The 14,330-nt window shown below is 34.4% G+C and overlaps 2 protein-coding genes across 3 annotated transcripts; both read left to right on the top strand.

Annotated features, from left to right (window-relative positions):
* The first annotated feature begins 1,580 nt into the window (after positions 1-1,580).
* LOC137708179 (soluble inorganic pyrophosphatase 6, chloroplastic-like) lies at positions 1,581-7,502 on the top strand. 2 transcript variants are annotated; one of them, XM_068447190.1, is made up of 7 exons: positions 1,581-1,805; positions 2,691-2,990; positions 3,608-3,768; positions 3,985-4,085; positions 4,191-4,372; positions 4,804-4,902; positions 6,456-7,502. In XM_068447190.1, exons 2-7 carry the CDS (start codon positions 2,736-2,738, stop codon positions 6,546-6,548), a joined length of 891 nt encoding a protein of 296 aa, XP_068303291.1. In that variant the 5' UTR covers positions 1,581-1,805; positions 2,691-2,735; the 3' UTR covers positions 6,549-7,502. The 2 variants fall into 2 exon arrangements, with proteins under 2 accessions (XP_068303291.1, XP_068303290.1); XM_068447189.1 differs by lacking the exon at positions 1,581-1,805 and having other exon boundaries at positions 2,287-2,990.
* A 55-nt stretch (positions 7,503-7,557) lies between these two features.
* LOC137708830 (uncharacterized) lies at positions 7,558-8,607 on the top strand. The gene has a single exon (XM_068447985.1). The coding sequence runs from the start codon at positions 7,927-7,929 to the stop codon at positions 8,434-8,436; it is 510 nt and encodes a 169-aa protein (XP_068304086.1). The 5' UTR covers positions 7,558-7,926; the 3' UTR covers positions 8,437-8,607.
* Positions 8,608-14,330: the final 5,723 nt, after the last annotated feature.

Raw genomic sequence — 14,330 nt, 5'->3', positions numbered from 1 at the left:
TACTTAAAATTTTAGTTCAAGATTATTACATAATGATATTAGCTTAATTCGGTAACTTTTTAAAAAATAAAATTTGTATATATTATCCTAATTTATTTTTACGAACATTTTAAACTAAAAATATTTAAATTCTGATAAATAATAAAAAATCAATAAACCTATGAAAGAACATGAAAAACCGCACAAACTACCCCATTATTAAACACAAATACATAGGGAGTAGGATTCTCTCCTCTCTTTTTTTTCTCTCCCCTTCTCTTCCCTCCTATTTGAACAGTTACAGTTATGCCATGTCAACATTTTATATATATATATATATATATATATATATATATATATTATAGAAAGACAAAATAGAGAATGTGAGAGGAGGGGATGGAAGGGGATGGAAAGAGGACGGGAGAGAATCCTAGTCCAATACATAGGTGGGTAGAAAGAAAAAGGAAGAATTGTATGACGAAAGTGAATGTTGTGTAGATGTTTGAACAAATACATAAGTATTTATAGAGTTTTTGGATGAATTTTGATTCAAATAATTTTTTAAATTGTTTTAACTGTTTAATTTCATTTTTAGTTGTTTGATCTCATTGTCGATCTTTGCCGTTCTATTTAATGTATTTATAAATTTGAATTTGAAATGTTGTATCAACCAACACTTCAACCATGTGAATTGTCAAATCAAAAATATTCTATTCGTCTTTCTACAAGTGGCCGATAACGTCAGTAACTAGTTTCCATCCATTATCCTTAGACATACTCCAACCCTTGGAGTAAAACTTAAATTTTAGGTTCTAAGGTTACCTCAACTTGGTCCAACCCTTGAGACAAATATGAGTTAAAACTTAAAACTCATTTTTGGGTCAAATTTAGCCCATGATTCCTTCTGAGTTAGTGGGGCTGACCCATTATATATGTATATATTTTTTTAGTACGTATAAATTCTTTGAATCCAACGGTTAAGATCTAATTTGATCAAATCCAATGGTAAAAAAAAATATATAATGGTCCAAATTTAAATTCAACAGCTAAAATAATTAAAAAAAAATTATATTATGTGTTTCATATTCTTTCGTAGTGTTTTACGAGGTTCATGGTGTCGGTTTAGTGAGTTTTCAATATTTATAGGAATCTAAATATTTTTGGATTAAAATGTTCATAAAATTAAGTTAGAATAGTCTACATAATTTTTTTTTTAAAGTTACTTTAAGAAGAAAAAAAATTATTCTAAATTAATTATTTAATAATCTCGGGCTAAAAATTTAACCCAGAAGGTTTCTGAGTTAAAACCTAAATTTTATGAGTTAAAAATTTTAAATTTTAACCTAAGAGTCGGAGATGGTCTTTAACTCATTTTCCAACCTAAATTTGTCCCAAAAATAAGTTTTAACCCACAAAGCTTTCTTAGCCTAATAATCAACGACATTGATATTTAGTCTAAATTTGCTTATCAAATTTAATGTAATTGTAATTGTATCAATCCGTTTTAATATGATGTAATTGTGTTTATCAATCCGTTTTATTGGTAAAGATTCAACGAAGCCACTGGTCAAGAAGTATCACTCTCCACAAGTCCTTATCTCTGCGTTTAAATTTGACCGGACTGCTTTCTTTTCGTTCCATCTCCGCCACCGTCTCTCTCTTTACGTCTCACTCTACGATTACCACCCATCCTCCACCATTATCTCTTCCGTCTTCCGTCGTCTCTCACTTGAAGTTCGAAGCGTCGACATCGTCTCTGCCCTTCTCTCATCCTCATTCCTCACTCAGACGCTCTCTCTCAGCCTTACCTGAAATTTGAAAGAAAGGTATGAGTTTATTTTTAGGGAAAATTATTCAAATTGATTTGGGGTTTCAGTGGAAATTAGGGATTTGTTAATGCATGATGAGTGAGTTAAATTCGCCGGGATTTGGTTATGCATAAATATACATGGCGTCAGCCCCATTTTTTTAAAACAAAGAGAATTACAGCTTATTCAACTTCAACCATGTCAATAGTTTATTTTATAAGACACGATTCATAAGTTATTTTTGTAAAAATTCAATTCAATTTAAAATTATTTATCTATTTAATTGTCATAACGTAATTTAGATGTTTCTTAAAATGTGGTATTTCATTAATTTTTTTTTAACTCAATTAGATACTTCAAATATTTCAATTTGGTTAATATTTTGCAATAATGATTCATGAAATGCAATTTAAAAAATAGACGATTTGGATCATTAAAATTCAATGTCGTGTGAGCCATTAATTCCATTTTCTTTTAACCCTGGCATTTTAGCCGTTGGGAGATTAACATATCTCATCAGTTTGACCTCTAAGATTTAAAATCAAAACAAGTGGTTTGTCAGTTTGTTCACCGCCAATTATCTTGATCATTCTATGAAAAGTATTTGATAATAAGGATCAAAATGACAAATATACATTCAATTTAATAAACAATATGCCAAAATAATTTGACAAAATTGAGTGTGTTGTTAATATATTGGTCCTTATTTAAAGAAATTTGTTTGCGAAATAATCAAAATAATTAACGGTTGTAAATGTAAACACGTTTATTAATTTTTAATCTCAGGAGTACCAATATGAGAAACTTTTTGGCTAAATAGCCTAATACATTTCTGTATATGGATAAATTTGCCCAACCATTTGTGCAAGCACACAGAGTCATCTTTTTGCTCACCTAAATTAGCTGCAGCGCCTCCATTGAACTTTCTGCTCACTCATCTCTTGAGCCATGGCCACCGCAAGAGTGTTGACTATCTCCAATGCTTCCTGCTTACTCTCCAAAACGACGTCGTTCCCGGTGAAGCAGAGTCCCTACGGCACCAGCCTTCGCTTTACTAGAAGAAGAGTAGCCTCATTGTCGTCTTCCTCCAGAAGGTCCTTCAATTGCACAGCTATCTACAAACCCGAAGTTCAGATCAGGGAGGAAGGCCAGCCTGAAACCCTAGACTACCGGCTCTTCTTCGTCGATCGCTCTGGTCAAAAGGTTATCTTCTTCCCGTTTTCCATTTTCTGTTGTGTTTTGTTTGGATTATGAGAAAAATGCAGGATAAAAGTAAGTAATGTGAAAGCTTCCCATATGTGCATATATGGGGTTATGATTGAGGGATTTAAATGTTTATATATATATATATATATATATATATATATAGATATTCAATTTTTTCAGCTAATGGCTTGATATTAATTTCAAGTGGCATATATCGTTTGCTTCATTGAGGCCTCTCTGTTTCAAAACTTTGAACTTGATTTTAAATTTGCAATTTTCCAGATTATGTTGTTTTGTTTTGGCGGGATTCGGGAAAATGGAGTCGATGAAATGAAATGAGACATTCAGTAACCACGTTAGGGCCTTAGACATGACCGATGGAATGCCCTGGTTTGTGCTTATAGGAATATGGTTATGTGTTTTCTTAGTTTGAGATTAAGTCCTTGACTATATGTGTGTAATCGTAGTTCGAACTTGTATTTAAACAGCATATGTAAATGTAATTGTAAAGGGAATTTCAAAATTTAGGTGTGTTGAGTCCTGGTTGGTCTCTACACACTAATTAGTTCACTTTTGTCTCAACTTGCTATAACAATCTGTTGGTTTATACATAGGTTTCGCCTTGGCATGACATACCTTTGCAAGTGGGTGATGGTGCATTCAACTTTGTGGTTGAAATACCCAAAGAATCAAGTGCAAAGATGGAGGTTGCTACTGATGAGCCACACACCCCGATAAAGCAGGATACAAAGAAGGGGAAACTTCGTTACTACCCGTAAGAATTAATTTTTTTCTTTTCCTAAAGTTATTTTATAGTGTTTGTTCTTGTCCTGGTGCTTGGATATGTTACCCGGATCAATATAATTTTTGGCTAAGAGTGCATCATGAATTAGACGCAAGCCACTGTTGTTGCTAGTTTTTTATTTATTGATTTACTTTTAAATTCCTTAAAGTTATCTTTTTGTGAATACCTTCAGCAAATCATTCTCAGGTACAATATAAATTGGAATTATGGGTTGCTTCCGCAAACTTGGGAAGACCCAACCCTTGCTAATGCTGAAGTTGAAGGAGCCTTTGGGGATAATGATCCAGGTATGCTTGCTTATCCTTTTTTTTTTTTTTTGCCGCTTTTTTTCCTAAGGCAAGTGTCACTTTTAGAAGAAGAAATAAAACCTTTGTTTTTGCTACAACTTGTAGTTGATGTTGTTGAGATAGGCGATAGTCGGAGAAGGATTGGCGAGATTCTCAAAGTAAAGCCTTTGGCTGCTTTAGCTATGATTGATGAAGGGGAGCTTGATTGGAAAATTATTGCAATTTCATTGGATGATCCAAGGGCTTCTCTCGTTAATGACATTGATGATGTTGAGAAGCATTTCCCAGTATGTACTGTTTTCTAACCAAGCACTATTAAGATTTCCATAATTACACACCACCATAGCCATTTTACTCATTGTATTTATTATTTAGGTGTTTTCAGTTTTTAAATTCGTTGTTACATGATATTTTTACCAAATGAGAATGGATAGTTAGTTACAATGTATCTATCTTGATAAACTAGATGAACTAAGTAGTAAGTTTTTTTTGAAGGGACACAGTGTGTGTGTGGTGGTTTGAGAACATTTTGTACTGAAATGAAGTAAATGATGATAAATGTTATTCACAGAGACTGTATTTGAGGAAACAATTCTTGTGGAAGACAACAACTTAAGGCTTTGTTGTGCATATCAGATCTTATTTTAATCGTAATGAATCTTTTAACCACATTACCTTTGGATTTTACTAATTGCTAGCGATGTATGGTTTACTTCAGGGGACTCTCACTGCAATAAGGGACTGGTTTAGAGACTACAAGATACCAGATGGAAAGCCGGCTAACAAGTTTGGTCTTGGCAACAAAGCAGCAAACAAGGTAATTTTACAGTTACCTCTTCAGTTGCTATCCACGAATCCTTTTTGGGTACTATTTTGTTTTTTTTTTTTTTGTTTTTTTTGTTTTTTTTAAATTTATCTTGACTGCCAAATTACTATTTTTCCTTTATCTCCTGATTGGTTCCTTTATCGATTCAGTCACTAGCTTTCAAGGGCCCTACCCTCTGGCCTAGTAGCATAGTGCTTCATGCAAAATGCAAGTGTTGCAAGGAGGCATGACAAGATTTGTCCAATTAAAATCTGATTTTCTGATTTCAAAGTCTTCAATGTTTGCATCTATAATACATAATTAATATAAGAATGTCTCTTTATGGTAATCGGACTTGAGTGTGCTAAAGAGTTGACTTAAAACCCGGCCAGTGGGATTGGGGTGCAGTTTGGAGGGTTTAAGTCAAGGGTTAGGTACTTGTTTTCTTTGCAGTTTATTTATTTCTGACTTTTGATATGTTTGATATGTCGGAGGAGTCAATATTTAGGAATAGGCACGCTTTAAACACAATTCCACTCGGACTTGAGTGTATTAACGAGTTGACTTAAAAACCAGCCAGTGGGATTGGGGTGCAGTTTGGAGGGTTTAAAGCAATGGTGAGGTATTTGTTTTCTATGCAGTTCAGTTATTTCTGACTTTGATACGTTTGATATGTCGTTGGAGTCAATATTTAGGAATAGGCACGCTTTAAACACAATTCCACATGATCCACGACATGAAGGCGGTCGAAACATTTGACACACGATACACAAATCTACCTTAGCTGGGGAGTAATTGCAAGTCTATTCATGCATCGATGTGGAATTAGTGGGTGGTAGTCATGGCATGAAGGAAAATATAACTGCAACGTAATTAGGTAGCGAACTTGGATTTGGGTTCTAGTTTGTTTTGGGTTTTAGTGGTTTCTTCTTTTTTATCTGTCTTGTTTGAATATGAGGTTTTATTTAGTTTGACAGATGATAATGATACCCCTAGTCTGTTTAAGTAATCATCCAACAGTTAATGTGATTATTTAAGTATTTTGGAAGGTCAGGATTGAATAATTATTTAAGTAATGAACGGGTAGGATTCTTGGGTTGCTATAACTAGACTGTTTCAAGAGGATTTGAATTCAGATTCTTATCTAACTTATCCCCAACGAAATCATCTTTGCAATAGAACTCAGTGATCTACATTCCAATTTCATCCTATTTCTTTTTCTGAATCGTTTGTTGTTTCCTTTTATGGATCGGATTATATATCTTAGTAATTACCCTCCTAAGAGGCTTTGTGCAGCATATTCATAAATTTCAGATTATAGACTTCTCTTTGGGTTTCTGCCCCTAGAATTAAGTATCGATGCTCCAACTTCGACCTTATTACTTATTAGCTCATACTTTCGTCTATTTGTTGCTGGAAATATGTATCTAGTGTTCGGATATATTGTGGTTCGGTATTGTCTGCTAGACAGTACTATAACACCTGTTGTCACAAATTACCTTCGTCTGTCTGTGTGTTTGTTGTACTTTTTATCTAATTTTAGAAACTATTCGTACGATGAACAGGATTATGCTCTTAAGGTCATAACCGAAACTAATGAATCATGGGCCAAGCTTGTGAAGAGATCGATTCCTGCCGGAGAACTGTCACTTGCATAGATGCATCGGTAGAATTGGAATTCCAGGCGTTTATCATCTTGCACTCATGGTGATTCATTAGAGATTTTTCCTTTTGGCGAACCGGTGGTGCCGTTAAATGGAAATATTGATTCAATGTCAATTTTTTCGTCACTCGGCTGGACTAAGCACGGTGAGTAATTTAATAATAGCTTGGTTTTATTACTGGGCACTTGAGCTTATTTCTTTATACGGTAATCATGCTTGGTGCTTAAGTAATGGTTAATTTGCCATGCACTTCTTTTATCTTTTGAGCTGTTGTGTTTACACCCATATTGCTTCTCTCGACACCCAATTTACTTGAACGCTTTTCTCTGGATACCCAAAATAACGTACTAATCTTCTAAGAAGACCCTTCTTTTACTGTTAATGAAATAATATTTCGTTAGACGCCGATTTTCATTGTACATTGGTATGAAGGCTTTCTCTTCGATTTGGCTATTGCGCTTTTGTTTTAAAAAATAATAATATGATTAGAACTGTGACTTGCAACTAAAGCAACTTAAGAAAGATTAGTATTTGGTTTAGCAATTTTTCTATAAGGAATGTTTGGTTCCTTCATCTGCAGTTTACATCGTAGTCGATTCATAGATCTTTGTGTTTCTAATCGGAATCATTTATATCATATACCTCTGTAAAAATCATTTTGTCAATCAATTTCAACAAATAAATAAACAGTCCATAATACTTTTACTGAATACATTTATTTCATTTTTTTTTAATTATTTTTATAACGATAATTTTTACAAAATGATTTATGATATTAATAATTTTAATCAAAAGTTTGAAATTTTATATGTTAAAAAAGAACTCCTCTCAATCCATTAAGGAAGAGGGTTTTTTTCGGATCCACTTTGTGGGGATCGTAAGGATCCTTATATTCTAATTGTTCATTGTATATTGTGTGGTTAGTTTTTTTCAGATACTATTTGTGTTTAATTTTAAATAAAAAAGTTAAATAATTTTTAACCGCACGATACACGACGAATAGTTAAATTTTTAAGATTGCTAAGTGAATCCGGATAAGATCCAATTCCACTGGAAACCAAGCTAAACCCTGTTCTTCCCTTGGTCTTGTAAACACACAAGGAGCGCGTCCGCACGCTTTTCCCGTACGGAATCAATGATCGTCTGGAAATAACCCCACGCTCTTCAAGTGCGCGTTTCAAACTATCATCCCACTTACCCACCCCATGTTTAATATCAACCTTTTTCCATCATCAATTCTCCGATCGACTCAGACGGACAGATTGCTCAACAAGATCCCCAAAACCAACCCACCCCAAAGCCCAGGTAGGATTTCGGAATAATCCCCCGCAGATTTCCTTTTCAAAAAAATCCAAAAATCCCAGCTGTTTCAATGGCGGACACCACCGCAGCAGAAGAAGAGCAAGAAGCACCGCCGCCGCAGGCGCAGCCATCGTACTACGCGGTGTTTTTGAGAATTATGAGCAAAAGGAGGACATGGGTATGTGTATTCGTGCTAGTATACGCCCTCCTCCTAACTTCTTCATGGAATTTCCTCAAATCTTTGCTCTCCTGGCACAAATTGCAAGCCCAAGAGTCTTCCCGGTCGTACGGATGGCCTGCCCTTTACGCCTCGGTGCTTCTGGGGGTGGTTTTCGGGCTGCTTTCGATGTTCGCGGCGCTTGCAGTGATTGTTCCGGTGACTCTGGTGACGTGGATCGCCATCGTGGTTCTGCTGGCCTTCTTCGGGAAGCCGAGGAGGGCGTTGGTGGTGGACGGGGGGAAGATTACGACAGAGATTGTTGGGATTGTGATGAGGATTTTGTTGAAGGAAGGGAATTTGGTGGCTGCTGCTTGTGCTGTTCTGGGGTATTTTGCACTTTTTAGGAGGAATGGGGAGTGAAGTGATTGACTGATTTGGTTGTTGGGGTCTTTTTCTAATTTGTGAATATTTCAGGGATCTGGCGTTTTGGATTTTGTAACATAACATTTACTTGTTTGGTTTTACTGTTATATCTTACTGTTAATTATTTGTTGTGTTTATCTATATCCTTCCCAAATTTAGCAATTTTATGGCCAATTTATAATAACACAGATGCTTTGTGTGTTTTGGGAAATTTCGAATAGTTATGCTGAAAAATTGAGCGTGCAAGGGAGTAAGTGTGTTAACTTTCAGGCCACAAATACGAGTTCGAATCTCCCTCCCGATAGTATGATGTCCGACACGAATCTTCCTTATCCGACATCTGATGGACCAAAATATTGAACTTGGTGTCACTTTGATGTGTTAAATAGCATTGAAATGATTTGGGCGATGGAACTTTGTTGATTTTGTTGTGTCTTTCTTGCCTTTAAAGTTTAAAGATATCAAACTTAGAAGCTTCCCCAAACATAGCCAACCCCGACAGTATAAAACTGCTCAAAGCAGGAGGTGGAGTTGAATTACAGACTACCCAGCAATCGGTAACCGGCACTCTGTCTGTGCTTGCTTGCTGTTTTTTGGTTCCCTTAAACTGAACCGCCTGATTACCAAGAGATTACCACCGAATCATAATGTGAGGACGACAGTGCCCGATGACCAACCGAGGACAATTCCAGTCTGGTAAACCCTAAAATATCGAACGCTAGTCAAGTTTACACTATCGAATTCAGGAAAGCCGTCCTAGAACTAGGTACATAACATAATATCGGAGACAGTTTGTTGTCCTCGAAGTAGGCCCAAAACTCTGACCCATGTGCCGGTATTTTACTCTAATTTACACTCAAAGAAGAGAGCTTGATACCAGAATGCAGTGGATTAAAGAAGAAAGTTCTAACTATTAAGATAATCCATCACTTGCAGGTGAGAATCACATTGATTCTAACTTAACTTATTATATTTATAAAAATGAAAAAGAAAAAAGAAATATTAGTAATTATATCATTTCCCTAAGCTTAAAGCTACACTGCTTGAGAGCCGTTGAAAGTGCAATGCCATTAGTGCAAATGTAGGGCATGATGCCGACAGGCAATGGAAACTTCCATATGCTAGCTAGTCATAGCATGTCACCTGTCTTATGGCAAAGTATCTCATCCTTTGGCCTTTGTGTTTGGTAATATCCTTGTTGACGGATCAATCCTTGGATCTGAATGGCTCAGGAGACCTCACTCTTGCCTCAATGGCTCAAATACGCACCAGAAAGAGAGCAGTTTCGCCACCACTGGATCATATTACTTGCCAAATTTTCACCCGCATACATCAGTACAAAACAATGTAAAGGTGAACAAATTACATTACTGCAACTTAATTTTGTTGGTAATTTTATTTTATGAGATGAATGGATTGGTTGAGGATGATAGGATCAGTAGCACACATTCCCTCGACTGACAGATCAACACGTGTGCGAGCACGACTGATCCTAATATCTTCTTCACACGATTTTAGATTTACAAATGTTATGAGGGTGCATAGATATAGAGGTGCATTTGGGTAAGGTGGGTGGATAGTGTACTATTATCACAAAATAGTAACCTCATCGTCAATAATTTTTTTACTTGTAATTAGGTTTGAATACTAATTTATTTTTTTCATTCTTTAGTATAAATATATTGTTGCCTATGTGTATATAATATCACATATAATGTGACAATGACGAGTAAAAATTGCCACATCACAATGATTGTATCTCGTTGAATGTTCATTTTTATATATTTCTTTTATTTTGTTCTTATTAATCAACAATTTCATACATAGCTAGACCGTTGCAAATACTAATTTGTTAAGAATTAATCGGATTAAAGTTATAGGGTCATCATTTGCTTGAATTGAAATATCTGCGAGATCTGGATCACAACTTGTATTGATTAAACAAATTGTTAGAATTCTCAAAGTAACACGGCGGAAGCTATAGATAAAAAGGATACGAATGGTTACCCTTAAATAAGTTTTTGGAACACTAGAGAACTAAGAAAAAAAAAACTCTCAAATTTTGATAAATAATATGATAAGATAATTAAAATACAACCCTAAAAGTCGTTTAAATAGTCTTAGCAAACCCTAACACCAAATGAGAAAAAAAATTAAACAAATAACAAAATATCAAAAATATTTAAATCACGTTTTGGGCTAGTAAACGTTGTAATTCGGCCAATTTTTACTAGGTTTGTTGTTATCTTGTAGATCTCATCGTTTTCTTTGAATCCATATGTAATGAGCTCAAAACTGACACGTCAAACGAAAATTACGTTAGTCCGAACAACCTAAAAAGTCAAAATATTCATTCTGGAATATACTAGTAGCAAATAACCTTTTAACCCATCAATTACTATGAAGCATGAGTTTGTCAAAATAGTGACGAATTGCGCTCGGGGACCTAAAGTGGGACCGAGAGCAGCAGAACTCGTTAGGATTCAGCTTGGCACGACAGGAAACGGCTTCAAATCACCATGTAAGAAAAGAACGCCGTCCTATTTGCCAGAAAAATTTGAAAAGACTTTCGTTTTCACTAGATCTTAGTTCTTATGAGAAAGAGAGGTTGCTTGAGTTTTCGTGAATCCCCGAATCCCATGCTCTCGCTTCCTACTCATGCTTCTTATATGAATTACCAATTCTTAACACTTTTCTTGATTAAATGTCGCATTCTTCTTTTAATTTTTCTGTACATAAAATAACATAAATTTTGTCATGCGTCATAAAGTGACCAACATTTATTACAATACCGAGCAACCCCATCATATATGTATTCCACCAAAATATGTTCGCAAGTGAAATAATTATCTATTCAACATAGCTGCATCCTTTTTCAAAAAACAAATGTTAATTGAATATATCTTATACCACAATGCGATATTGAAATGTTGTATAATTGTGTAAATATGTAGTAAGCTTAGCCTTACTTTTTAAACTAATGGAGATAATAATTTGTACCAATTATTTTGTCTGAAAAATAATGGAATGATGAAGATGATGTTTTCTTTTCACATGGATGAAAAAGATGATTTTTTTGGCTGTCACACCTCTCATCTCTATATTATTTATTTTCTAAAATCTAAACACACAAAGTTATATAGAAAGGTGCGAAATCGCAATCGCAAGCTCTAAAAAGTAGTAATTATTGCGGTTAATATTATTTAGGAATATGATTGTGTAAATTTATAAATATAATCCAAATAGGATTTGGGGGATAAAATATCTTTATGACTTGTATTACTTATGAGGTAAGTAAAGACCCCTTGATTAGTATAAATAAAGGCATAAAGCCACAAGAGAATAGGCGTTGAGTTTTCTCTTTCTTTCTCTCTTGATGTCCCTCTCCTACCCACAACCTCTAAAATTTCCTTCAACAATAACCATTTTTTTTTTAACAAACGATATTATCTACACTAAGGGGAAATAGGGGGTGGGTTTAGCCTCATAGTGGGCTAACAATAATGTGGTTCAAATCCGTGTTTGGCGAAAATTAAACCTAAAACCTCTCACTTACCGTTACAAGTGAAAGAATATATCACTAGACCGTAGTGCTAAGTGGCAGTAGACACTTAATAATTGGAATAAAATGATTAGGATTTAGGACGGAACAATTATCAATTTTTAGTAAGGGCTCAAATTATGTACAACAATTAGGAGGAAGTAAGGAATCATTCTTCTTCCCTTTCTTTTCTTTTGCTAAAGGGAAAGAACCCTCAACTTCAATCCTTATTTTCTTTTTCTTTTTTTAAATTAGACCAAAGATTTCTCCAATGAAGAACAAAGCATCTACCAACTCCAGCACATTGCCTTAATAATTAACGGTCTTTCACTTTAGTTCCTAAATTGGTTTTATTGTATACTATACTTCTCCAACTTTCTTTTAATGCCTCATTTGTCTCCGTATCATCACTTTGGTTTGTTCACGTGATGTGCACCTCATCAACATTTGAGGGGCAAAAATGTTAATATAAGGCCATGTATACTTCACGAATATGAGTGTTACTGTGTCCATTTACTTGTCATATTTTCTCACTTAGTTATTAGTGTAAATGTTTATGATAAATACATACAAAGTGAGCAGGAAAAAAGGACGGGTGAGCATTGGTAGTGACACTCACTAACAATCTTAAACATTATGTAAGACTGTTGGGGAGTAACGGTCTGAGTTTCTTCAGAGTGATGCTTGAAATGGATTCCAAAAATGAATTTTACCCTTCGACAAAATAAATAAATAATAAAAAAAACTAAAGACAGCTTGATTAAGGAGATTAAAAGAGAGCAATATTTATAGTACCAAAATACCTCCCGCTTTGCAAACTATCGAAAAACCTCGAAACCTTGCGCCATTCCTTTTACATGTCCATGATCACAACGGCGTGCCAAACTGTTGGTGCACTGTGCAGAAATCTTGAACTCCTCAACAGCCTCAAGTGCCACTGATTTGCTTCCTGCTGCAGAAAACTTCAACTGTTTTTCTTAACCCCCAGCGTATGTAAAACGGTCTTCCTCCTTAACCAACTCCCCATTGTAACACAGCAGCATGGAAGTTCCATCCCTTTCTGCTGAACAATGGCATTTGTTCACAGATGTCATGTAGGACTTTGCATCTCATGAAAACATATCAGTACTTCTAGTTAACCTCGACTTTCATGAAAACTGAACGCTGAATACAACAAACGTTTCAAGCCACTCCGAAACTTGTCGCCAATTTGGAAATTCAAGGTCTACCATACTACATTTCTAAATGCTATATTTACACAAATTCAAAGGTCCAAAACTGCAGATTTTTCAATGAGTTCAACTAAAAAATTATGAAAATAAATCATTCTCAAAAATAGATAGTGGGTAAAGCATAATATAGTAGAATGCAACAGCATACGATTTGGACGGTTACACTCCGTCCGTCACTCCTGCGGAAGAGAGGTTTCTGTTTTGAGTGTTTTGTTTTGGTAGAAAATGAAGGAGAAGACAGCCTCTTCAATTAAATGTTGTATGGTGTTTTGAAATTTGTGTCAGGGGGTTTCGTTGGGTGTCTTTAGGGGTTATACGTTTTTTCTTCTTTCTGATTAGGGAAAGATAATATGGAATTTTCACAAACAAATTTGATCAAAGGAGCAATGTTTTAACTTTGAATGCGGTCCTTAATCATCACTGTTTTTACTGAAATCTTATTGGTTTTCAATTTTATTAAAATTCTTTAATTTTGTACACTTTTGCGTATTAAATGTAAACTATTCCATATTAATTTTTCTTATACAAGTTACAAATTATGAAATTTGTAAATCCCCATTTTATGGGATATCCTTTCTTCTTCTTTCTTTTATTGGAAATATGGGATATTATTTAAGACCCACAACTTGTGGGATATAAAATTGAAAAAATTAATCTCACATCTATATATAGTTCTCAATGTCAAAAAATATATGCACCATACACATTCTCCATGTCAAAAAAATGCACGACTCTTATTTTTGTTCAAAAAAATCTACACAATCTCAATGTGGAAAGGAAAAAATGTTAAGTACGCACAAAAATATACTCTGACCTGATTTAGGGTATATTCAAAATTTAAAATTATGGGTACAATAAATGATTAAAAAAGTTTTAAAGTATAGATAGAACAAATTATTAAGTATATGAGTACAAATTAAAACTAAAAAGAAAACTGATACAAATTAAAATATAGTTGTAAATTAGGTACAAATTTAAAAGTAAAATATTTGATACAGAATTTAGTTATAAATACTATTAATATACCAATTGTAACGTAAATAATTTTTAATTATAAAACTTAAATATGCAATTTATATTATTCAAATCATGACGTGGAAAGAAACTAAAGAATTTTA

This window comes from Pyrus communis, chromosome 11 (assembly GCF_963583255.1).
Source record: "Pyrus communis chromosome 11, drPyrComm1.1, whole genome shotgun sequence".
In the NCBI taxonomy this organism is placed as follows: domain Eukaryota; kingdom Viridiplantae; phylum Streptophyta; class Magnoliopsida; order Rosales; family Rosaceae; genus Pyrus; species Pyrus communis.
The sequence above is the reverse complement of the archived record's forward strand: the minus strand, read 5'-3'. Positions and strand labels throughout refer to the sequence as shown.